Here is a 27035-nt window from a genome sequence, read left to right as displayed (position 1 = left end):
TGCTGTTGCTTTTCAAGTGTGTTGAGTTGCAGTGTTAAGTCATTTATTTGTGTTCTTTCTGATTTTTTGATATAGGCACTTAGAGCTATAAACTTCCCTCTAAGGACAGCTTTCATTGTGTCCCAGAGGTTTTGTTGTATTGTATTGTCCTTTTCATTTAGCTCCCAGAATACTTCATTTCTTTCTTAATTTCTCTTTTGACCCATTCATCATTCAGGAGTGTGTTGTTTAATCTCCATTTCTTCATGTGGTGACTGGGGCTTCTTCTGTTGTTGATTGTAAGTTTTATTCCATTTTGGTCTGATAGAATGCATGGAATTATTTCAGTCTTTTTGTATTCATTGTGGTTTGTTTTGTGCCCCAGTATATGGTCAATTTTGGAGAAGGTTCCATGGGGACTGCAGTGAGGAACTAGGTTGGTCTGGATGCAAAGGATCAGGAAGAGGAAAGGTCAGCCCTGGGTGTTCAGGAAAGAGGCTGGAGTGTTGTGCAGCTCAGGGAAGCAGAGGGAGGTGAGGGCGGGGGCCAGGCCCAGAAGCAGTGCTCCTGGGGACCCCAGAAGGAACTGGGTTGGTCTGGATGCAAAGGATCAGGAAGCATTGGTGGTTCCCCTGGTGTCCGGGATGCCAAGACAAGGAATGGGACAGGACCCAGGCTAGGAGGAAAGAAGGGCAGGGGAGATGGGAGGGTGAATGAGGGTGGAGGAGTCAAGGCACGTGGTGGGGGCGGGATTGATTCGACTTACCCTGGAGAGAGGCCTGCGGGAAGCAGAGGGAGGTCAACATGTGCTTTTGAGTGACCATATAGGCCTCACTGTGCACTTCCCTGTTCTTTACTACTCCCCCCCCAATACTTTTGCACCTTATGAACCCAGTTTACATGCTGGTCTAAAATAATTCATATCTGCCAGAGCTTCTCCTTCATAAAAACCACGCCCTCCACCATGGGGCTCAGCAAAGCTAAATCTCCACATAGTCCTAAGGTCTCCGAAGAATTAACTGCTTTCTCAATTCTCTTATGAACACAATCCCAACTATACTGCAAACTGAGCATCACACACTGCTTCTTTCACGTCCAGTTCATTCAGTAATTCCTGTCCTTCCTCTGTAGTCTCCCAATTCCTGACATTCCTGGAGAGCTCTGCTAGCAATACTAAAGAGTCCCTTATGGGGTGGTCCCTCGTATGAGCCAGTCCATCAGAGCCCAATTTCTCATGTATTGCTTTAGATCACTCAACCTTTGTCTCGAGGAGGGATGAGTGGTTATTACTGAGTTTCTCTGTTTCCACAGCACTCAGATTATTCCCATCTGCCTCCATGTCCACAGCTTTTAAGTTTCTGTTTAAAAGTGTTTCCCAATTCAAGCAGTTCACAGGCAGAGTATTTTCTGACTATCACAGTTTGTTATATTGGACCATGATTATGGTTCCCCATCTGCCTTCTAATCATCGATTTCCTTTTCTCTATGTTAAAGTTCTTACCTGAGGTGTGCCTTCTGTCACTTCTACCTTGCTCCCTCCCCCATCACTGTCTCATTCTTCCTATGGGTTCCAAATTTTTGAATCCTTGGAAGGGCTTCTTAGCACTGATCCAATGTGTGCTTTCCTTCCTGTACGTTCTGTCAGCTGCAAGAAATGGCAAACTATCCCTTCCGTCGCAGCCTCCCTTTGCCCACTTTTCCTGCCAGATGAGAGATTGATGCAGAAGACAGCCTCCATATGTATTTTCCCATTGAAATTATTCTTCCCTTACACAGGAAAGTTCTTTCTGGACAGACAGCTCAGTCTCCGTTACTTGTTTTAGTGCCCATGGTGAAGCATTCAGTTGCTGCCACAACCTGCTTACAATTGCATTCCATACGTGCTCCTTTTAGAGACTGCAATCTATTCTTTGGGGGACATCTGTGATTTTGCATGGCATGCCCAATTCATCAAGGAGACATATTACCCAACACCACACTGAATAAGATGGCCACTGTGGGATTCCACCCAAGGACACACAACCTCAAGTGGCTCAGTCTCACTACTATTTGGATTGGCAACTGCAGCTGTTCCATCCTCAGATGGGTCAGGATCGAGGGCAAGGCTTATCATCCGTAGCAGTGTCATGCCGTTATCCTCTCAGACTCATTTTTCTGTCAGTTCCTGTTTGGGCACCGATTGCGTGGCATGAGTTATCTCAGGGAGATGTAAACAAGTATCTGTTCACCCCAGAAGAGAAACCCCAGATGATAGCTCAAGGAAACAATCCCACCTGAGTTTAGATTGGTGAATGAATGAATTTATTGGGCTTACTTAGGGAGTATGGGTGAGAAGTTATTTATGGTAATGTAAGGGACTCAGAAAGGTGAATCACTAAAACCCTGTTCAGTATGGGTGATGCCTCAGGAAATCTGCATTCTTGAAGCTCCATGCACAACCTTCAGTAAGTGCCACCAAAGAATCTTCTAGCCCCACCACAATTGTTTATTCCACTAGCAATTATTTTTTGCTTTTATGTCTTTGGAGCTGGGGACCTCTTGAGTCTCGTGACTTATTTTTCAAGCTTACATAGTACCCTACACTAGGGAAAGTTTCAATCCACAGCTGTGCAGCACACATCACGGCACCTGCCATGTTTTCGTCTTGTCTTTCACTGTGTCCCCTTTGCTTTAGAGCTCCACGTCCACTGGCACCTCCAGGTCATGGAACTTGCTGGGATCTGGGTGTCCTGAGGGTCTTTTGTCCCCATTCTCTGATCTCCTCCCAGTGTCTTTTTCTCATTTTTTGCTCTTTTTGAGACAAGAGATCCACCTGCCTCTGCCTCTGGAGTGCTGGGATTAAAAGTGCACGCCACCAAGCCCGGCTTCTTTTTCTTTTTTTGATCTAAATAAAGTGTTCATTCATCAGATCTCAGATTGAATATCTTTTCTTGAAAGAAGCCATTCATGCCCCTGACAATAGGTTAGGATATTCCCATATCCCTTCTGACATTGCTATGCATCCTTACTTCATAGCATGCCATAGAATTACAAGTCATATATATATATATATATATATTTTAATTTGTCAAATGATATGATAGGTTCTGTAAAATCAAGGAAAGTGTTATACCCCTCAGTACTAGGTACTGGCAGATGCTTAATAAATATTTACAGAACAAATGAATGAAAATGAATGGTTGAAGTTAAATTATTAATAAACAAGCTTGGAGAAAAGACTAATGAAGTTTGTCCAAAAGCATACCACTGAGCAGGTGTGTAAGATCTGCCCTCTGCCTTTGCTGTCCTGTATTTTTAGTGTCAGAGGTTAAGAGGAATGACAGTGTAAGAGAAAAGAAAAAGTTGGAGATACTCAGGAAGCATCAAGTGTCTTGAAGAATTCACAGAAGAATATATTCTAATGGGGAATGAAGGGGAAGTAGACCTTGAAACACACACTATAGATTTTTTAGTGCTTAACTGTCGAAAAAGGCTTGCGGCACATAAGCATCACCATGTGTATGCTACTAGGAGATGCCTATGGGTCTCACTATATTTACTGCAGAAATGGCATAGCTTCATTCATTGAGTAACAGTCATCTGTTATGCGGACCTTGGGAGAATTCCTTTGGGATACCAAAGTATAAAGGACATGGACTTGCTTTCATTTAATGGTAACTGATGAATCATGCAACTAATCTCATCTCCTTTATTCACTGTCTGCCAAGACTGAGTCAGCCAAGGTCTGCAGGTAGCCTGTCATTTCTTTGATCACTTCCTAAGTGCTCTGTGTCATGTGTCTTTTTGCCTCTTGTCGTCTTGAATCGTCTCTTCCTCTCTCTCCCGCTGTTTCTTCCCTGCCATCTCCTTTTCCTATCTGTATCCTTTACCCTTTCAGTCTTCAGCCTTCATTACCTCCTTTGTTTCACGGGGCTCTCTCTTGCTTTCTCTCTTTTTTCTTCTTTGAAAGGATGTGCATTGTATCTAATGTGCAACTGTTTTTTAAATTCCTTTGTACGTGTAGGTATTAGTCCATTTTGTTGGTTATAGGAATGGCTTTTTACTTTCACAGAGGGACCCTCTGATTGTTGCTAGCTTTTGTTATTACATCACAGCTGTAATAAATACTGTTATGTAAGTATATGGTGCATATTATTTCTCTTGGGTATATATCTAGGAGAAGAGTTACTAGATCACCTGGCAGGCAAAGCTTTAACTAGTCCAAATTGACACTCTGCTTTCCAAAGCATTTGTGGGCTCCCTCATCTACGTCCATACTGATCTGAATGTGCCTGATGCTAGTCTTACAACATAGAATGAGAGCTACATTTTCTCCCCTTCACACAAATACTTGCTCTGGTTTCTCTTTTTAATCAGTACATTTGGTCTGGTTTCTAGCTCATTTACTTATTATCCATTTATGTTTTCATTTGTGAAGATTCTGCTTGGCATTTTTGCCTGGTTAAAAAGATTAGTTCTATGGAACTGGAGAGATGGCTCAGCAGTTAAGAGCACTGACTGTCCTTGCAGAGGACCCGGGTTTGGTTCCTTACACTCACGTGGTGGCTAACAACCATCCATAACTCCAATTGCAGGGGATCCAACACACTCTTCTGGCTTCTGTGGGCATTGCGTGACACAGGTGCACTTACATGCATGTAGGAAATACACTCATACATACAAAATGAAAAATAAAAATCAATAAAAAGATTAGTTATCGGCCAGTTGTGGTGGTGCATGCCTTTAATCCCAGCACTTGGGAGGCAGGAGCAGGTGGATCTCTGTGAGTTCAAGGCCAGCCTGGTCTACATAGTGAGCTCCAGGACAGCCGGGGCTACAGCTCTGAAGCTAACCCTCTGCATCATGATACATGTGGTGTAAGCATTCTACTACAGTGAGGCTTGAATTTTGTTTCCTATTTAAAATTTAAATTCAAGTTATTATTATTGTATATGATGTATCTTTGTGTGTGCATATATGTATGTGCATGTATGCATGAAGAGTGTAAGTGCGTGTGTGGAGACCAGATGACAGCTCTCAGAGTCAGTTCTCTCCTTCCACCATGGGTTCCAGCAATCAGATTCAGGCTATCAGGCTTGTGTGGGGAGCACTTTTACCTGCTGAACTGTCTTGCCAGCCTGAATTTTTCTTTCTTTCTTTTAAAATGGAATATTTTCTTTTTTATTCTTTGACAGTTGTATACATGGAAACAGTGTATTTTGGCCATATCCATTCCCAGCTTCTTTCTCCCACAACCCCAGGCTGCCTGTTGAAATGGTGACTTATATTATTGACTTGATCTTTACAGGACTTGTGCAGGTAACTGTAGTTGAGTGAGTGAATCCATCAGCCCAGTGATCATGTCCTGTTCAGAATAAATTTTGTTTTCTTAATGGTCTCTTTAGAAAGGTTTTAAGTTTGATGAGACCCAAATTTTGTTATTTATTTATTTATTTATTTATTTTACTATTTATGAAATCTTTGTCTGCTTAAGATCATAAAGACTTTCTCCTACATTGTTTTCCTAGAAGGTTTAGAGTTTTACAGTTAGGCCTATGATCCATGTAAATTAATTTGTTTAAGATATCAGGTAAATACTTATTTTCCCCATAGAGATTTAGTTGTTTTAACATCTTTCTTTTTTCAAAAGACATCCCATCCTTTTATTGAAACATCTTATTTTTGTCAAAAATCAACTAATGCTTTTATGTGTAGACAAAATGATGCAGGTGTTATGGTTAAAATCTGAAATGTTGCCCACAGTACATTTGTTCAAATACTTGATCCTTAAATAATAGCACTGTTTTGGTAGGCTGTGGAGACTTTAAGACAAAGAGCCTAGACTGAGCATGGGCCTTGTGGGTATTAAACTAATCCCACTTGGGAGCCTCAGCTCTGTCTGCAACAAGATGTGAGCAAGTCACACTGCAAGTGCCAGGCCACTCTAGCTGCCAGACCTTCCCCAAGATGACAGACTGTACTCTCTGAACTGTGAGCCAAAATAAACCTCTCCTGTTTCTGTCATTTTTGTCACAGTCACAAGAAAAGTAACTAATATACACGGTATGTCCAAATAATTTCTACATCTCAGTGGATTATGTGAACAAAAGGGTAGGTCAAGAATTGAAAGTAATAATTTTATATTTCTAAGAATCTCTGGTTTTCTTCAAATAGAATTTGCTTTGAACTATTTCTTTATATGTTTTCCAGAATGAATAAAACAGTGTTCTCTAATTTTAAATCTATATGAGGCTCAAATGTACAGAAACAAAAATCGTACATACATCAAATGTTTATACTCTCTGGTGAATAGAAGCTAATTTCAGATATTTTAATTTGGTGATATCTACATGTTCCAGAATATTCTTCAAATGCAAAAGTACTTTTAGGCATGCATGAGCGAGTGCATACACATGTGCCTGTGTACACACACAGACACAGACACAGACACACACACACACACACATTTAAAAAAAATTGGATTCATAGCATAAGTAAAATCATAGTTTAACTTTCTATTTTAGAAATGCCTAGATTAGCTGATATTTAATTTTGTGGAAAAGACGGATGTATGAAAAAGAAGATCCAGTGGTTATGAAAACAGAGTTCTAAAAATTTAATGACTTTAAAATAGCCTGTATGTACAAGATGGCAAAGAGCAATACAAATTGAACAGTTTGGTTTTGACAATGTACAGTGTCATCACTTAGGTTAGGACAACTCATCATTGCCCAGCACATACATGTCATCCAGTGAGATCCAGAAGCACATCCTTCTTGATTTCTTCGACTTCTTCAAGTGTTACTGATGCTTCATACACCCTTCCTCCACACATTGACTTCCTATCCAACAGGACAACTGTTCATCTTTTTTGGAAGTGCAAAACTTTGAGAATTACAATAGCAGTTTTGAAAAGCACCATCTGTCATAACTTCCACCCGTTTTCAAAAATCACACATACATTCTTCTTAAACCCTTCCCTGTCTTAGTGATTTGGTTGCTTAAAACAGTAAAGTTAATTCAATCAAGACATCTATTACAAATAAAAAGATGTTTCCAGATAGGCTGGAATGCAATCATTTCCATGGCCTGAAAGACTGAAAGACTACATACAGGAAACATACTTCTTGACCTGGTAATAAAGGAATACCTTTACCCACCAGACAGGAGGTAATTTATCTGCTTGTGATCAATCTGGTGGCTGTGCTTATTGTGATGTGTCCACATAGCACGTGTGAGGGAGACAGACTGCAGGATAGATACTGTGACTAGCTGTCACAGGGAGATGTGGCTTATCCTCAAGATCAGTGGGCACAGGGGATTCTAAAGATCAGATGGACTCTGCAGCTGTTTTGAGTGTTGAGTCTGCCTATGTAGGTTTTAAGAAGGATGTAGGACTGACCAAGCATGTGACCAAGGAGCTGGCCAGTTTCCTTCAGATAATCAGGGTAAAAGTCCCCCAGAGAAGCCTTTCTTTAACTATTGGCAGTTGGAAACATCCCTTATTTTTGTTTACAATCAGTCTGATACGTTTTCAGTGAATTCCAGCTGAAAATGTTATTTATTTTACAACTCTAAAAATATCCTTTGGAAAACGTGATGGCTGAATCACTCACAAATGAGACTGGATAGCTCCAGGCAAACAAGTGTTCACTTTATTGTAGCTTCCTGTCAGTGTTGAAACAGCCCAATCACAATGTAGACAAGGCCTCTTAATACAGCACAGGCATCTTCCATCTCTCCAGCACCTAACCTTTAGTTGATATATACTTTTAGAAATTTGCTGTGCCTTTCGACTTTGCAACCAGAAGTAGGGCATTTTGCCATAATGTGTTAAAGACAGTCCAGTTTGAAAGACGATTCAGAGAAGAATAAATCATATCATGACTTGTTATGTGGGAGGTGAACACTTGAAAATATACTATACTTACCAGATTTGGGTGTGCTAGGCTCAGAATCATCACTATTACATGCAGAGCAATATTACAACCAGCTGATACACTTTCTACAAAAACTAAAAAAATGCAGCATTAGGAGGTGTTTACTAAGGTGCTTCTTAATTCATGTTTTTAATGGAATGTATCAGACAAACATCTACAAACAAACATGAATACAGCGGCATTCACAAATGTGGACAAATTTCTATACAGCTTATGTTTTAGATACTTTATGTATACATAAGAACCACACAGGGAAAAAACGATTTCCCTCTTCAGCTCCCTGAATTCACGAAAATTGTCTAACTCACAAAATGTTAAAATATTTCATTTTCATATAAACATCTACAAAAATAGATAACATTTACAAAAACCAGATAGTATTTCCAGTTTTCCTTAGTAATTCACTTGGTCCTGTCCAACTCCTTTTCTTCTCAGAAGGTTGCCATCTCCAGCAAAGAACGCTTGAACAGCTGAGCGTTTCTGGACAGATCTGTTACCTGGTGTACCATCTCCTGCAGGGCAGTGGTGCTGGGGTAGTGGAGGGCGGCCATCTTGGTCGCCATCACTATTGTCTTGAGCTGTTCACAGAGCTGGTTGCTGGAGTTCCTGACTTTATTGCGAATGTCCTGGGCAGCCACCTGCCTTGTCAGAGTGTCTCCAATGAACACCAGTTTGTGAGCACTGAGAATGACAAATTTGCTGTGTGCCACAAAGATCCGAGGGGGCTGGGCTGAGCTGACGCAGCTGAAGAGTGCGTCAATGGCATTTAGGAGGGAAATGAAGTGCGTCTCACACTGGTCGTAGTAGAAGCAAAGTAGTTGCCTATCCTGGGCACCTACGCTGTTATTTGTGGTTGGGAGACTCTGAGAGGGCTTCCATTTGGAGATGTCATTCTCCACAGGCTTGGTGATTTCTTGTTCTAACAGCTGGAACTGACTCAGCTGGAAGAGAGGAAAGTAGATTTCATTAATGGCAAAGCAATGTGTTGTACTGGAAAAGAAACCTGTGAGTGACGTTAGAAGATACCAGCATCATCCCTAAGGAGTTCCAGGTGGAACAGTGCCAGACCTTGGCCAAGTTATCTTCCTTCCTAAACTAAGCTGAGGTGCCCGGGAGATAATCCCCAAAGAAACGAGCTCAGACTGTCTGTGGTTACATCATTGGTCTTTTCTACCTTCTGACTGGAAGACATCACAGAATTTGAACCCCAGGCTTGCATTCTATACCATTATGAGGGTTAAATGAATTATTATCCACAAACTGCTTTAAAGACTGTTTGGTATATCATAGGCTCTATGTAAATGTTTATTAAATATTGAGTGGTGGCAAGGAGAAGCTGAATGTAGTGACCTTTTTGTCAAATAAATCACCAACAGTTTGCTACTTCTTGGGGAAGGCCTTTCTCTCTAAGACTGACAATTCTTGATCCTTCTTTATTTCTCCAACTCTTTTTAAGATGTACAGATATGTCGTGGTTCTTCACTACAGGGAAGACTCATGCATATCAATACACACATACTTAGGGAGAGAACACAAGAAAATTTGAGTGTTAATTCATCATATTGTATAGTCATGAATATTAACTTTCTGTCTTTATATTAAAAAAAACATTATTCATTTTTGTGTGGGCAGGCCAGAGGACAACCTGTGGGAGTTGATTCTCTCCTTCCACAATGTGTCTTCTGGGGATCAAATTCAGGTCATCAGGCTTGGCAGCAGACACCCTTACCCGGTGAGCCATCTCGCCGGTCTGAGTGTTAGCTTCCTTGTTTCTATTTTTATCATCCCTAACTGGACTGTTACTTAAAATTGCATTGATACTAATTTCTAGCTGTTTTACAAAGACTCTTGAGTTGAGGACTCAGTCTGTTCTCACCCTGATTCAGAGCTGAGTCAGAGTAGGGATAACCTCCTCCAACTCCTCCACTGAGACGCACACAGCAGCTCTTCCAGGGAATCAGCTTGCTTCTCAGGAACTGCTCTGGTGTCTGCAGGTTCCCTAAATCCCACTGTCTTACAGGGCCAACTGCCAATGCAAGCCTAAGCAGATGCAGGGTGGTGTTCCAAGGCATTTTGATAATAATGAATTTGATTTCAAACGACTTAGACTTTCACAAATATGCCCATGGAGGGCAGTCCTTTCCCATTTTATAGAGAAGTAAATAAAGTTCAGGTCAGTTACATGACTTGCCTTAGCCAGAAGCAAGGGCTGGAACTCAGTTTTCCTCATGACAGCATAGTACTTCCTGTTGTGACATGCTATTTCATGTCATCTTCAAGGTATGGAAATCTTTAGCCCATTCCTCTTTATTTCCATTTCCTTGTGCTAGCAACATCTATTCTAACCTGCTCTTACACTGAACCTTTGAGTGAACATGACCTACTCAGAACCCATGGTAAATGGGCTTGGATATATTCTGAAAACATTGGGCTCTACCTTCTAATCCTTAGACTGGACCATACAAGACAGGTAGAGATACAGAGTTGATGAGAGAGAATTTGACAGTGATGGAAGGGAGTTGACCATTAGCTGATGAGAGATCCTAGACAAAATGTCATTTATAGAGACAGCTTTGGAGCTGGGCACAATGGCATACACCTGTAATGCCAGCACTCTGGAGGTTGAGGGAGGAAAATACCAAGTTTGAGGCTGTCCTAGACCATATGATGAGACCCTATCTCAAAACATAACAAAACAAAAAGCTTCCTATAGAAAGAGCTTTAAGAGACCATTTATGGGTCCTGTAAAGTTAGAGGGGAACAGAATGAGGAGGTGACCAAAGGAAATGTCAGAAAGCCAGGGACAAAGAAGCAGATACGGTGAGAGACACAAAGGGAAAATAAAGAGAGAGATCGGATAGTCCTTGTTCCTGTTAGTTTTGGCTAAAACATCATCGCTCCTGAATCCCCTTACCTTGGGGATATAAATATGAAACCAGTTTGCTTAGGACAGCCTGACTAGGTCTTGTGTCTTGAGACTAAAAGCTGTAACCCAAATAGTCCTAATATGTTACATATTAACAGGCGTAGCCTGAAAAACCCCTGTCATTTGGATGTACTCCAGGTATTCCCAGCTGTATTTGCAAGGCCATAAACCCTCTCTTTGTTCTTATGTCTTATTATACTCCTGGGACTTGTTCATGCCGGTGTGCTGGCAGGACCCAAATCTTTTGAAGTTATCCATTCCCTACTAAGCAGAACGCTTTTCACCACCAAAGTGGCACTGTTCTGACTGAACTCACCTGATGATGCTCCAGCTGCATTTTGCTCTGTTTAATGATATTCTCTTTTTCCAACAGCTCCTTCTGTTGTCTCTCAAACTCCTCCTTGCCCTGTTGTTTTCAACATAAAGAATACGTTACCTCACCACTGTGAGTCATTTATGTGAACAGCTTCATTGAAAGATGTGCCCAGAGGCTCATTAACCACTGCCCACTTCCTTCATGTCCAGTTAGGCACTATGAATCCTAGACAGGGTCTTCCAGAATTACCGTGAAGGCTGAGGCCAAAAACTGAAGTCTGTTTCCACATGGGTGCCGTGTTCACTGCCCTAGCTGGCCATTTTCAGAGCACTTCTCATTACCCTCTTCACACCTCCTTAAGAAGCACTATTTTTCATGCTTCTCTTTTGGTCTTATTTATTTTTACTTATGTACCTGTGTCTCTTTGTCTGTATGTGCACCATGTATATGCAGAGCCTGCTGAGGCCCAAGAGGATGTCAGATCCCCTGGAACTAGAGTTCCAGGTGTTTGTGAACCACCCAATGTAGGTGCTGGGAACTGAACCTGGGTCATCTGCAAGGGCAACAAGTGCTCTTACCCATCTCTCCAGACCCTTAATGATTCCTTTTTAAACAGATTGTATGTGAACCCATAGATTTCTAATGTAGGACAAAAATATTTCCCTTCCAATTTCTTTGAATCACCTGCATCTCTCTGCTCCCAGTTAGTATTCCCCAGTACAAGGCCTTGGAAGCCCAGTGTCAAATGCCTTCATCTAACCTAGATCCTTCCTCAGCACTAGATGTGGCTCAGTTGACCCTGCCTACTCTCTTGCACTTAGGAGCTTTTGGTATTTTAATGAATTTCAGTAAAATTTATGGCTCTCAGTTAAATGAAAAAGAATAGAAGTTAAGATATTAAGCCAAATTCTAAATAATGGATTATGATAAGTGTTTGAATCCTTCAGCATGGAGGGTGAAGGTCTCAGGATCTCAGGTCAACTTTGTACAGGTAGAAATTTGTAGGAAGTAGACTGTTGGCCTAGTTTCCCAGATGTAGGTCAAGCTCTTGGCCACTGGCAGCTGCTCAAAGTTCCTCCAAATCTGAGATGCACCTAGGAGGTCTTTGTAAGTAATTAAACACACACAAACACACACATACACACACACACACAAACACACACACACACACACGCACACACACATTCTGCAGGCATTGTGTACCTTAGAGATTCTCTATGTAGATTTCTTTCAATAACTTTCTATGGTAAACTTGTCTATGGGATTTTACCATAAAACACAAGTAGAGGCAGAGTTGGTAGATGACCAGTAGACCACTATCCCACATGGTGAGTCTACTCTAGCTTGCCTGGAGTGTATCAATGAGATTTAACTCGACCCTGTAGGTTATTCATTCTGAACATGAAATTAAGCCACGAGGGGTTAAATAAATTAATTGCACAATTACTGTCAGAGCCAAGGACTCAGGTCTTCCTCTAAGTGAACAACCTCACCTGAAGTTTTCACACCACTTGGATCAGCATTTGTCATGATCCACCCTTTAGCTGTCTAACCTAACAGCCTTACAGACATTAGTCCTGAGTTCCTCAAATGTGAATGTGGCTGGTCTGGTTTCCTTACCTGTAGGTGGACATAATCATAGTCATCCATCCAACTCCTTTCAGAGCCATCGCTGCTACTGCAGTCTGGGGGCTGGTCCTTGCCCAGGGTGGGAGGCAATGGCTTGTTGTGGGCCTGAGCCTTGTAATCACCAGAGTTCAATGGCTGCATCTGGGAGCCGGTATGTGGATACTCGCTTGAGTTCATGATGCTGTCAGGCCCATTTTTCAGATGGGAGCCACCAGGACCTGCTTGAAAGAGGGCCTCTGCATTGGTCTTGATGGTGGTGGTCAGCTGCTTGGCGTCATCAGGCACTGTCTTCGCCACCATTACAAACCGGTCCAAATCATCACATTTGTTCTGGGGCTTATTGATGGCTAGGATATTCAGGGACCAGCTGCATTCATTCAAGTCATGGCTAATTTGGCTTAGAATCTGGTGGGAATCTTCTACTCTTTGGAGTTCCCGCTTCATTTTGTTGTGGAGGACCAGTTCTGGGAGGCAGGAGGCATTGGCTAAAGCTCCCTTAGCAAAATGGAGGTATTCTCGCAAAAACAGCTCCACCTTGTCCACTGCGGTGCGGATCTCATTGATGTGTCTTTCCATGTATCCGTAACACCGCCAGTCTGTGGTGACCAGTGCCATGAGGCTGCAGATGCCCATCTCCAGGGCCTGCTGGAGCAGATGGAGCTTCTCAATGGCCGTGTCTGGGTCCAGTAGGAGTCTTTTGTCCTGAGACGGGGAGACTGACAAAGAAGATTCCTTTGAGGAGGTGGATGATGTGGACATGTTACTCCTGGTACTGCCCGTACTGGAGAAAGACAGTCTGTTGATCCCATCTACCACATCCCGAGAGCCTTTGGCATCTGCTGCGTTGAGCAAAGGGACATCGTAAACACCTTCTCTTTCTTCTGGGTTTGCCTTTTCACTGGTTTCTGCTGCCGACTCCTGAAACTGAGCTCCTCGGGGGACATCGTAGGCATCACTCTGCGTGCCCCCAGACTGTCCCAGCTGAGGGGGAGAATGATGCAGAGAAAGGTTCTGGTGCCTTCGTGCCACTCGTTCCAGAGCTGCTGCAGCATCACAGGAGTATTTGATGTGAAGGTCCTTCCCCGACGGCTTGGTGCTGGTTGGGGGGATGTCATAAACTCCCTCCGGTCTGATGTCCGGCCTTCCAGCTTGTTTCATTGGAGGAGGAAAATCATATTCTTTTTCTCTAAGTCCTGCTTCATCTCGGCAAGACGATGGTGGAACGGTATAGACCTAAAAAGGAAGTAAAGAGCAAACCTCTTATTTGTTCAGTTGACTTTTGGGACCAGGCAGAAACTGAACAGTTGCAGGTGTGGTCCAGAGCTCTCAGGCCTGTTTGCTGGATCTGTTTCCTTCCTCCTCCCCCAACTCACTCACTGGCCTCTCTGGTGCTTCTCTTTAGAGAATATGTGGCCTCATCCTCACACACATGGACCCATCATCATACTCTAGGTGCTGACTTGGGTGTGGAGCCCTCTTGGCTGAGTTGCCCCGCCTGGGTCATGTTTCCCAGTCTCATGTTTCCAAGCACTCCCTAGCTCTCCTTCCCAGGTTGATCCGTGTTGAGAGACAGATGATATGACACACTGGGCTAAGGGACTTGAGTCTTCTTGGTCATCAGACCATTTGTATGAAGCTGTCTAAGTCTCCCTAGCATTCGGAGGCAGTTCCCTGTACATCAAAGCTAAGTGCAGTGCAGGGAACTCCCAGAGGGTAACGGAAAAATCATATGAGCTACCTCTTCTGTATAGACCAAGGAGGCAGCAGAAACAGGAGATTCAGACCTTGCCAAACAGAACTAATTATCTTCCCTTCCAACTGACTCTCATTACTCACTTCACATACTGTAGGGGCCCCTCTAGATTTGGACTTCCTAGGAGTAGCTATAATTACTGTCTTCTCTCCCTTGCTTCCTCCTCCCTTTCTTTCCTCTCTCCTTCCCTCACCAAGACAGTTTTCCCCTTCTGAACTATGCTGTTCTTTTTATCTCAGTGAACACACGCACGCGCACACACACACACACACACACACACACACACACACACCCTCTTCGGTTGCACTTTATTAACTCACTTACCCCTTTAGCAGGAGGGATGTCATACACCCCTTGAGGTTTTATGTCTCCCACTGGAACTGAAAACACAGGACCTTTCACTGATGAAGGAGGGATGTCATATACCTGGAGAGAAACACTTGAGTTACCCAGATGGAAATCTCATATAGTAATCACTTGTTATGCTACTGTTTTATTATGGATTTATTTACCAGGTGATATACAGACCTTTAGCAGCATCCCTTGCCATAAAAGGTTGATGGACTTTTTCTTTATAAATGTTATATTCTTTAATTTAGATTGAGTATGAAAATGATCTTAGGAAATATCTACTCTGTACTTTAAATTCATTTAAATTTCATATTTCCTGAGATAAAATGATGACTCAATAAAACAAGAGGTTTCTAAGATGAAAGACTCAGCTTTCTGATAAGGCAAGCCCAGAAAATACAACTTAAATAACATTGGCTAAAATGGTCCCTAGGCCGGCAACTTGGACAAAGCTCCATGTGACACAGTCATGATTTGTGAACCTTCTCTCCTGTACCACCCCGAAAGCATGCTACATCCAGAGCCAGCTCCCCTGGTGATGTTGCAGGTGCCTACCCCTTGAGTGGTGTGGGAAGGAGGGACATCGTAGACATCCTTTTGGTATCTGGATGGGTACTCATACACGTAGCCATGGCCTGTCCTCACCGGGGTGATCACCTGTGGGCAAGAATACAAGAGATATAAAATGCCAGCCCCCAGTCCTCGGTAAACATTCTCACTTCCTAATCAGGCACACATCCTTCATCAGTCCCCCATAAAAAGGAAAGAAAGGAGGAAGGGAGGAGAGTTGCAGGAAAGGGAAGGAAAGAAGGAAAGAGGGAAAGACGGAAGACAGAAAGGGAAAGACACAAGAAGACACGAGGTGAGCGATCTTTTACACTCCTATTGGAAACCAATACAAAGCAAGACCCTGAAATAGCTTTATCGTCTTTCCACATGCAAAACTCTATCAAAGTTCAATAGAGTCTCGATTCCCTATATTTAGGGAGACGTTTAAATTATGAAAGTCTTAGATGAGCCTTTTGGAGTGGCCAAACTGCAGAATACTAATTTTTTTAAAGGCTCAGAAGCTTTTATGAAGTACATAATTCAAATAGTTTGGCCACTTAAAATTCCCTTCATACCTCCCCTAGTATGCCTCTTCATCATTATTGTGTATAACTAAATTCCATGGGTCACCAGAGTACTTTTACAAAGCCATTGCTGAATAGTCCATCTTTATAACTTTCTGGGAGCTTTCAATCTAATTTATGCAACAAAGGAGACATAGTTGTCTCTCAGTATTTATAGGAGATTGGTTCCAAGATCCATGGATGCTTAAGCCCCTTATATAAAATCTTGTAGTGTTTGTATGTAACCCCTACACACCATCTGGTATACTTAAAATCATCTCCAGATTACTTTGTAGTGTACAATGCATTGTAAATTCATGCCAATAGATGTTATACTGTACTGTTTAGGGGGATGACACTAAGAAGTCTACATGTTCAATGCAGATGCAGTTATTTTCTAAAAAGTTTTGATTTGCTGTTGGTGATGCGTCAAGAAGTAGAGGTAAACTGCACTGGTCGGGAAGTCCCCAGGACCTCAACCCTGGGGTGTCCTGACCTCTGATCTCTAATCATCGCTCCATTTCCATCAGGAGGGCAAACATCCCCAACAGCTTCTACATCCAGGGGACGTCAGAAGTCCAGTACACTCTCCACAGACTCTAGCATCTTCCTTCCCCTCCCCTCCCCTCCTCTCACCCCTTTCTTTTCCTCTTTCCTTTCTTCTCTTTCTCTCAAACTAACTTCCATCCTTCCTTTCTAAAACTAACTTACTTCCCCTCCCTCCCTCCCTCCCTCTCTTCTTTCTTTCTTTCTTTCTTTCTTTCTTTCTTTCTTTCTTTCTTTCTTTTTCTTTCTTTTCTTTCCCTTTCCCCTCCCTCCCTTTGTGTGTGGTGTATGCATGTGTATATGTGGATGCATTCTCCTGTACATGGACATGTGGGGGTCAGTGGTGGACTTTGTTATCTTCCTCTATCTCTCTCCACCTTATTTTTTTTAGACAGGGTATCTTCACTGAATCTAGAGATAACCAATTGACTAGACTGGTTGACCAGTGAGTCCCTGGGATCACCTGTCCCGGTCCCCCACCACACCCAGCTTTTACGTGTGTGTTGGGGATCTGAACTCAGGTCCTCATGCTGTGCAGCATAGTGTGGCTCCTAGTGTCATAGCTCCATACTGCACTGCTAATCCCAAGCGTGGTTAGAGACAGTATTTCAAGTTAATCCATTGTGAAATATATTTAATCTTCCTGGGGCTTATAAATGATCACAGTCTTGTTTTTGCCTAACTTCCACCCCCAGTCATTAATACTGTCCATATCCACTCTGCCTACAAGGTCTTCAGGAAGAGACAGTGAAGAGTAGGAAGAGCTGCTGTTCCTAGGAGGCTTTCATCTTTTATTCTTCCTCTAATGTGAAAACACTGGCGTCAGGCTGCCTACAAAACTATGTGAAAAATGTTCCATGTCCCTCTTCTGCTGAACTAAGTAGAACACAGCCAAGTATGCCAAGGCCCATCCCCCAGGGGCTCCAAAATCTCCCTGTTCAGATGCTCACAACTGATTATTTCTTGCACTGAAAGGAAAAGACATAGATTAGTATGCAGCTAACATTTCCATCCAGTCTCTTAGCTGTCTTGGGTTTAGCAAAGGAACATAGCGCTTTAAGTTTGTTGGCATGGAGCGTCAGAACCATTTCACGGAGTGGCAACTGTCCTGCGCATAGCAAATATTCCTTTAGAAAGCAGGAAGCCTATTGCTAAAGCCAAACACACTGTGTTCCTAATGCCCTTGTATGATTGTTTTTGCACTTGCTATTGTGCAGGAGAGAGATGAAGATCTTGTCTCTTTTGCCCGTGTCTTTATTTATAGCTCTTTCTCTCTTCATAATAGAATCTGTTCACAACCCAGCTTTTGTTCAAACTGGAAGTTTCTAAGAGTGGGTTCTGTACAAAGCTGCCAACTTAGGAATGTTAGCAGAGAACTAAAGCCACTTGAGCTGTTCATCTTTAATTCTGCAGGGGGAGGGCAGTGAGGTCGAGGGAGCCATGCTAGTATCTGAGTTTGGTGTTAGAGGGGATGCAGGCAGGGCACGACCCTTAGGAAGGGGCAGGGACAAAGCCACTCCTTGCCTTTGTGGTCCTTCCCTGGCAAAGCCCAGTCAGGCTTCTCTGTTTACCATTCCACTTCCTGACAAATGTCACAGAACCCCAACTTGCTCTCTCTTTCTCATTTAGAGGATGCCTGTGGTCATCTGGTTTTTAAAAACTTCGCATTCCAAACCAGTCATTTCTCCTTGTTTATGCAGTTGAAGAAACAGATGGTGAAAACCACGGGAGGAAAAAAGCCAATAAAATGCAGCCTCCTCCGTCCCAGCCTTCCTGCGGGGACAATCTAACTCACATGGGTCCTCTGATGACACTGCATCTGATCAGATTGTCCAGGGCATCTAGTGATTTATGTGGTGACGCTGAAAGACTGGGCCTGGAAGCCTCCATTAGCCTACCTTCACTAGGACCACTGTCCTGCCAGTGTTTTCCTTCCTAGAGGAAAGTGCTGGTCTCTTTCTTCTTGTTTGATATGAGCACACAGAAAGTGTTCCCTCTGTCTCCTTGTTCTACCGTTTAGAACCACCAATGCTCAGCCTAACAGACACACCAAGGGCTGGCCAAGATGGCCTCCTGGGCATTAAAGAAATCACCAAAGGACATTTTTTAAAAAATATTTTATTTATTAGCATGTGTATGTGTGTGTGCATCTCTATATGTGTATGTCACATGTATGCAAGGGCTTTTGGTCTTTTTGAGACAGGGTCTCCCTGTAGCCCCAGCTGTCCTGGAACTCACTATGTGGACCAGGCTGGCCTTGAACTCACAGAGATCCACCTGCCTCTGATGGGATTAAAGATGTGTGCCACGACGCCCGGCATTATTATTTATATTTTTATATGTATGAGTGTTTTGTCTGCATGGGTAGGTGCATCCGTGTCATGCAGTGCCTGAGGAAGTTAGAAGAGGGCACCGTATCCCTTGGAACTGGAGTTATGGAGAGCTGTTAGCCACCATGTGGGTGCTGGGAATCAAATCTGGGTCCCCTGCAAGAATAGCCAGTGCTCTTAACTGCTGAGCCATCATTTCTCCAGCCCCCGAAAGGACACTTTCAAAGTAATTTCTCAATGAAATCACATCAGGCTTTTCATTTTCTTTTTCTTTCTGCTTGTTTTTCTTTTCTGCGTTCCTTTCATTCTACAGGACATTACAGAGGCTTAGTCTTAGGAATTACCAAGCTGACCCTTTAACTCATTAGTGCTTCCGGAGGGAGCTAAGCTGTATGGTGGGCTGGGGTTCTGTGGCCCAGTGCTATTGCAACTGCTTCCCTCATTCCTATGGACTATCTACTCTTCCAGATATGGATCTATCGCTCTCTTGAAGAGGACAGGATTCAGATTCAGGTCCCCATGCTTGTGCAGCAGACACTTTACAAACTGAGCCATTTCCCCAGGCCCCTCACATTAGTTATTAACAACAGTTATTAATGGGGATCAATGTGATAATTTTATACATGTACTTGGTGTATATTGACTGTAAGCATTTATAAAAGGGAGAGTGCATTGAATCAGGCTGGGCCCTGGCAGGGAGGAATAAAAAGACCAAAGACTGACAGTGTATTAGTTCTCTAATTAATGTGTTTACCCTAAGAACAAGAAGACAGCCTCAGCTGGCCCCACCTCATACTATGGTGGTGTTGGATTCACCCTATTTTGAGCCTTAGATTTGGGCTGCAGGTGCTGCCTTTGAAGATGTTTCTAGTACAGGTTTAGTATGCCCAGATTCAACCCATCTCAGAAAAGGTGTGAAAAAAATTTGCACCTGTACCGAGTATGTGCAGTACTGCACACACAGAGTACTGAGCATGTGCAGACTTTCTTTACAGTGCCATTCTTTCCTAAATAATATAGTCTAACAACAATGTACACAGAATTTACATTGCAGCAGGCATTATGAGTCGTCTAGACATGACTTCAGGTTTACATGAGGATGTGTGCATATACGGTGCCATTTTATATAAGGATCTGATGGGGTCTTTGGAGGTCCAGGAACTAATCTCCGGAGATTTCAGAGTGATCATTCTATATTTGTGACTCATGAGAGCTAGGAATACTGAAATTTAAAGAAGAGCCTGTGTTTGGATAGCAGAAGGCTGGGGTACTCTAAGAACCAACACAAGTTAGTCTGTGGACTGGAACAGAGACCCTTGGGGCTCTTCCTTCCTGTTCCCACATTCGGTTTTCTGAGAGCTTACACCCTAGCAGTGCAAGGACCCTGCATTCAGATGCCTGCAGGGCCACACAAATTGGTTGCAGGGGGGAAGCAGCCAGGCTTTGTGCTTGGGAGGCAGCACACATCCTACCAAAAGATGTACAATCATGCCTGGGTTCCAGTCAACTGCTGTGCTGGGTTTGTCAGAGATGCCACACTTCCAGAAGCCAAAAAATCTGGAATTTTCCTTCCGATGCATTATCTCAACTCTATATTGTCTTCCTGCCTGCCTTCTCCAAAACACTGCTGTTTGGACTCCCCCTTCTTCAGGCCGCCCGCAGCCATAAGGGGGAATGAAACAGTGAAAACTGACCTCATGGAAGCAGAGAGTAGAATAATGGTTAACAGAGTCTGGGAAACGGGTGTGGGAGGGGCAGAGGGCATGCTGGGTGGGTACAGGCGTCCAGCTGGAGAGGAGAGAATTGCTGTAACTATGGTTGACAAAAGTGTATTTCAAAGTAGTCAGTAGAGAGGACTTCAAACGTTCCAAACACTAACAAATGATAAATGTTTAAGCTGATGAACTGGCCAAATTAGCCTTCTCTAATCAAGGCAAACAAGTAGTGAAGTACTTCATTAATATGTACAATTACTATGTGTGATTTACAGTCACATAAATATGATATCTATATATCATATATATGGAACAGTAAAAGATAAAAAATAATTGGGTAGAGAGGATGAGAGACATGGAGAAGGGACCAGAGGAATATGGGAAACTTCAAAAGTGATGGTCATATTTTAGTTATTATTCACAGTTCTATTCAATTATCTATCATATATCATCTATCTATTATCTATCAATCTATCATCTGTCTATATCTATCATCTATTATCTATCATCTAAAAATCATCTATTATCTATCTATGCATCTATGTACATATCATTTATAAATCTATTATCTATCTATCTATCTATCTATCATCTATCATCTATCTATCTATCTACCTACCTACCCCTATCAAACATCTACCTACCTACTATCAGTCTTTTAATACATTACGAAGCTAGGGTTGGAGATGTAACTTAGTGGTAAGGGTAGAGTGCTTGCCTGGCTTGTGCAAGGCCCTGTGCTCTCTCTCTCTGGTATTACCAAATGTTTTTTTTGTTGTTGTTCTTTTTTTTTTTTTACCGACTATAATTTTAACAAAAAACGTAAAACTAATAAGGAATTCCACTTGGAAGGTCTTTCTTTTTGAGACTGACGGCACACATGAAATTAGAGTAGTCATAGCCATAATTTCTGTAATTCCGAGTCCTGTCATTCTTTATAAATCATAGCAAAATAGTTTTAGGAATACGCACACTATGTAATCCTTTGCTTCTCCTATTTAGATATGGGCACACAAGATGGCTCAGAGGGTAGAGGTGCTTGCTGCCAAGCCTGACGACTTGAGTTCAATCCTTGGGTCGCGCATGGAAGAAGAGAACTAACTCCTTCAGGTTCTTCTCCTTCTCTCTCTCTCTCTCTCTCTCTCTCTCTCTCTCTCTCTCTCAAATAAATAAATAAATAAATAAACAAACAAACAAATAAATAAATAAGTGTAATGGATATTGCCTGAACTACTGATCAAGCTGGAACAGAGCAAATGTGGGTAACCAGGTTATGGTGTTCTGCCCTAGTCTTCACTTGAGCTAGACAGTCCAGGAAATATGCTGCTCAGAAAATAGGACAGGTACTGATGAGAAGTTAAAACGTGCCACAACGACAGGCCTACCTTGACTTTGGTAGACCCTGAGACTGTCTCATTCGAAAGCGTGTATCATGACTAGCATCAACTGCTTTTTCTTGGCATGGGTAGGAAGTATAATTAGGTTGCTTCCTGCCCCTCTAATCCCTCCCCCAGATCTTTGATTTATTTATATTACCTCTCTTTGGGTCTCATGCATTAACAAGAATATTTCGATTTCTAGAACTGCTTATTAGATAGGACTTATTTCCCTCAAATGAAATTTTAAAGAAGCATTAACAGAGCCACTACAGTCTTTATCAGGTTTGATAATAACCTCTTTGTCTTAAATGAACAATTTGACCTCTTCCTTTTTCAAAAAAAACCCTAGGAAAAAAACACCACTGCCATTGCCTGCCCATTAGGACTGGGGTCTAAATTCCAGAAACTGAAAGCTACAGAGGTTTGCCTGTGAGGAGAGGAAAAGCCACATGTTGCCTACCCTGGATTTATTAATTCTCTATAAATTCTTTCTGCCCAGCTCTGGTGTAGCTGTGACCTCATTTGTTTACTTGCATAGCAACAATATAATGAAAACTTGAGTCTGGCCTTCAAAGCCCCCCCCCCCCCCGCCAGCCATGTCCGGCCTTACTCCAGCCTAATGTCTGTCAAGTCAAGCGTTCATGAAGATTTTTTATCACTATTTTGGGAGGGGCTTTACTTTCCTTTAAGGCATTTTGACGCCTGATTTTATGCTAGAACTCAGTTTTTTTTTTGGTTTTTTGGTTTTTTCTTTTTTAAGTCACATCTAAATCACAGGCAGCGTCTTTCTCCACATGAGGAAGAGGCAAGGGAAGGCCAGAAATGGAACAGGACTCTTGGGTCACTTTCATTTGACACAGCTCTGTGTGGCAGACCACCGGCTGGAAACAGTGTCCTGATTGTTAAGCCCCTAGCGTGTCTCCCTGGCTGCTTCCAGGAAGCTCTTTGTTTAATGAGCGCTAAAGCAATATTTAGTTATGGAGTGACCAAGCACCAAAGAGCAACTAGAAGCATTGAACATGATATCATGGTGGGAACTGACCTCCGCGTTCCCCAACTGGCTGAGGTCTTTCTTGGGGCAAAGCTGAATAAGCCTGTGACAACTGATACAGAAAGCCAATTTTTATATCCCTCTCCATAGACCGAAATGGTCCTTTGAATAAAACATTTGGGCTCTTCTGATATCTAAATAAATCCAACAGAACTGCACACACTCAATCTAATTGTTTGGAAAGATGACCGTAGATAGCCCAGTTTGGCTGCAGGAGAAGTTCTGGACCCAGGTGCCTTGAGGGTATTGTTTCTTCCTGACTAGGAGGCCTTTCTCTCACAGCTTAGCTGGGAGGATAGATGCAGTGGCTGATGGGACACATGGTTCTTGTGACAGAACTTGGTATCAGTTCTGAAAGTGGCTATCATATTGAGAGATGCCAGATCCATCCCTCTGAAGGAGAGAGGCTAGAGAGATGGCTCACTGGTTAAGAGCACTTGGCTGCTATTACAGAGGACCCAGGTTTGATTTCCAGTACCCACATGATGGCTAACAACTGTCTGTAACTCCAGTTCCAGGAGACTGAATGCCCTCTTCTGGCCTCCACTGGCATTGCATACACACAGTGCACTTATATACATGTGGACAAAACACTCATACACATAAAAATAAAAATAAATTAATAAATTAATTAAAAAACAGGGAGGAGGGATTACTAAATGGGAAACTTTCTGGACATTTTCTGGGGTAGAGGGCCTGTGTCTGTTTAATGCCAGTTCTCACTAGCTAGGACACCCTGACTCCTGCCCCTTTGTGTCCCTGGCTGCCCTTACCAGGTTCTGAATGGGAAGGTGGGCTGAACCCTAAAGAAGGGTAGGAACAGTATGCTGACCTGTAAGGGTCAAGTTGAACTTTTCTTTAAATGATGTTTGAAGTTAGATCATTTAATGAAACCTTTCAAGTGGTTCTGGGAAAGAATCAGATAAGGATATCAGGATCATAAAATTTTGGCAAAGACCATTAGAAAGAACCCAGCTTCACTGACCATTTCACGGTTGAGGGAACTAAAGGACAAGGAGGTTGCTCAGCGAGAAGTGAGTAGAAACTTTGGTTGGAAAGTCCAGTGGCCCCAGGCCATGGTCCCCCGCTCACTCAATATACTGTTGCCTGGGTTAGCAACACATACCACACAATTTCTAGAAATTCGCAAGGAAACACTCTCAAAGAAAGTGACTTCCATATACGAAGCACGGCTTGAAAATTAGGTATCTTACGCTTTGGGCAGTGTGCCGTCTACAGCCAGCCCAGTCTGGAAGATTTAATTGTATCCCATTAAATGACATTCAGTGAGGTGATTTTTGAAGATGGTGTTTCCATATGGCAAAGAGAGAGCAAATATGGCTGTATTTTTGGTGGCACTGAAGTCTGACAGCTCCCAAATGACTGCTCTGGAAGTCCAGTTGGGTGGCAGAAATGTTTCCATCTCTTAACTCGGGCTCCCTCAGGTCTTTGGCTACTCCGTGGATGTGAGGTGGGAACCTTCTGCAGCAACTTGAATTCTTTCTGGCCAATAGGATGCTTCTTAGCACCCAGGGTTCTGGTGAGCTGGAATTGCTAACAAAGTGTCTAAATAGGCCCTAAGAGGTCTAGGTGTAGGTCTGGCAACACCAGCTATTAGCTGGGATGTAAAAATCATTAGCGTTGGAGTCAGACAGATGTGTGCTCAAATAGCAGGGATGCCTCTGCTAGAGGCAGTGAGTTAACTCCAGCAGGCTAACTTACCTCTTAGCCTTCAGCCCTTTCCTCTGTAGAAGAAGGGAGAGCTGGAATGCACACCTTGCAAGCTGTCAGAAGGATCAGATGATATAGCATATATAATACCCTCAAGATGGAACAAAGTCTCGGAGGCATGTTAAGGTCACTTTTGTATTCTAGTCTTGAAACTGCTTTGCAGAATAAAACGGATTAGCCTCCCAACACCACTAAAGGCCATACACTTAATTTGAAAACAAAAATTATTCTAAAAAAATAACTTGCCCATGCCTTAAGAAAACACAAAATTAAAACACATTCAAATAAATCAGATATAATTATGGCATTCAAATTATAGCTCAGACCTTGATGTTCTATGGGCTCCTTTTGAAGAGTGAATTCCTTAGGTCTCTCCAGAAGTTACCAGAATTGTCTGACTGTTCAACGTGTGTTCCACCTGTACCTCTTATACAGGTGGGCATATCTCTAGAATCAGGTGTGTGCGCCCTCCAACTTGAGATCTGAATGCATTTCAGAATAGCTATGAATGTGGTCCAAGATGTGTGTAGATGAAAATGTCATATAAATGGCAAAAGGTTAGATGTCCCTGCTAGATGTTATATTGACACAATGATTTAGGAAGGACTATTTAGAACCAAGTGCTTTTGACTTCTGACATTTTCTGGCTCTGTATTTTAAACAATGAATTCAGATGTGTCTGTTTCTTTCTTTTTTTTTTTAAAGATGCATTCAAACAAGATCATCTTATTTAAATAATTATTAAATCATCATTAGATAAAATGAACATTTTTTCTTTCCTCTCTCTCTCTCTCTCTCTCTCTCTCTCTCTCTCTCTCTCTCTCCCTCTCTCACATTACCCATTCATTGTAGGCAGTATCTGATGGACTCAGTCTGATAAGCATAGTCACTTACTATGAACTCAGAGGTAAGGGAAGATTAACCTCTGTTTGTTTTGGTGTGGGTTTATGAGAAGCTACTAATGCACCCTTAGAAATATGCATTATCTGTGAGCTTTATGACAAAGTGCAGCCAAATCTGAAGACTTTGGCATTGACCAAACAAAAAGAACCTTTGTTCATTTTTAAGGAGGTGTTAGGGTTTGCTCATTCCCTTGGCGTGGGTGACTGTCTGGGAACAGAGCTTTGCAGGTCAGAGTGAGCTCATAAAGTCTTGCGCTTCGCCACTCAAGGACCTCCAAGGCTGTGGAAGATTTAAAATGCACCTTGATTCTTTAAGGGATACATTTTTAGGTAAAATTTCAGCTCTCTGCTTAGTCCCACAAGCTAGATACTTAGGAAAAGTTTTATTAGGTTTATCTTTATAGAGAAATGTACAGTTCTGGAGTACAGTTGTACTTTATTAAGCTTATATGTGGAAAAACTGGAGGTGGCCTCTGCCCTGGAATTGATTTTTGACTGTGTATGTAGGGGGAGGGGGAAGGAGGGAGAGAGACAGAGAGACAGAAACAGAGACAGACAGACCAAGACAGAGAACAAAAGGGAGAGTTTGTCATTTCCGGGAATTTCCATTTCCTCTAAATCTATTTTTTATTTGTTAGTAGACAAATCATATTGCTTAACATATATAGCAGTTATTTGGCTGGTGTCTGAGTGTTGCTATGGGCAACCAGATTTCACAATGCTTTGAATGCCAACAGGGGAAGTCTTTGGTTCCTAAGTCAATAGTCCGGGGTGGGGGGGGTACTTTGTGATGAGTCAATGTCTAAGAAGGTACAGACATTGTAACCAATGCATTTCTGGAGCTTATGTTACCTTTTAGGAATGGGCCTGAAGACCTGCCTAAAACTTTTGAATCATTTCCTACCAGCAGTCTTCCATGCCCTATTTTGGAAGGCAGCAAATGCTCCTTAAAGATTATGTCATGAGGTTTGGTAAGCCTCAATAGCACTTGAGTTTTCTGAGTGGCCACCACAAAGCACCCCAGACCACCAGACCCATTATGACGACATCCCACTCTATTTCCAAGGGGCTCCTGAGCTCCATGAAGATCAGTGAAGGGTACACATATTATGGGACCAGAGAAAAAGAAAGAGACTACTGTGTTTCAGAGCAAAAGCTTCCGAGAGGAGGTGAGTTTTCAGGGATGATCAGGAGTTCTAAGGTATAATATAGGAGGTAAGTCAGATACTTGTAGAAACCCCCAAGATTCAGTATTAAAAGTTTACTCCCCCCACCGCCCCTTGGTGACTATAAGAGCTTACAAAAGATTACGTTCCAAGCCCAACATTTTTTTCTTTTCTTTTTTTTTTTTTTTTTTTTTTTTTTTTAAAAAAAATTTTTTTTTTGGAAAATATGA

The 27035-nt window shown here is 42.5% G+C and overlaps 2 protein-coding genes across 3 annotated transcripts in view; one reads left to right on the top strand and one right to left on the bottom strand.

Moving 5' to 3' along the window:
* The window catches only part of Smim13 (small integral membrane protein 13), a 157706-nt gene that overhangs the window by 118353 nt on the left and 12318 nt on the right, over positions 1-27035 (top strand). The gene's annotated exons all lie outside the window — the stretch shown is intronic.
* Nedd9 (neural precursor cell expressed, developmentally down-regulated 9) overlaps positions 6551-27035 on the bottom strand; it is a 200780-nt gene continuing 180295 nt past the window's right edge. For both annotated transcript variants that reach the window (XM_008831616.3, XM_008831617.2), the window contains 5 exons: positions 15429-15530; positions 14847-14948; positions 12761-14002; positions 11141-11230; positions 6551-8839 (listed from right to left, as the gene is read on the bottom strand). In XM_008831616.3, coding sequence (XP_008829838.1) covers positions 8330-8839; positions 11141-11230; positions 12761-14002; positions 14847-14948; positions 15429-15530 — 2046 coding nt within the window. In that variant the 3' untranslated portion in view covers positions 6551-8329. The remainder of the gene's footprint in view (positions 8840-11140; positions 11231-12760; positions 14003-14846; positions 14949-15428; positions 15531-27035) is intronic.

Source organism: Nannospalax galili, unplaced genomic scaffold (assembly GCF_000622305.1).
Source record: "Nannospalax galili isolate Female #2095 unplaced genomic scaffold, S.galili_v1.0 scaffold72, whole genome shotgun sequence".
Classification (NCBI taxonomy): domain Eukaryota; kingdom Metazoa; phylum Chordata; class Mammalia; order Rodentia; family Spalacidae; genus Nannospalax; species Nannospalax galili.
The sequence above is the reverse complement of the archived record's forward strand: the minus strand, read 5'-3'. Positions and strand labels throughout refer to the sequence as shown.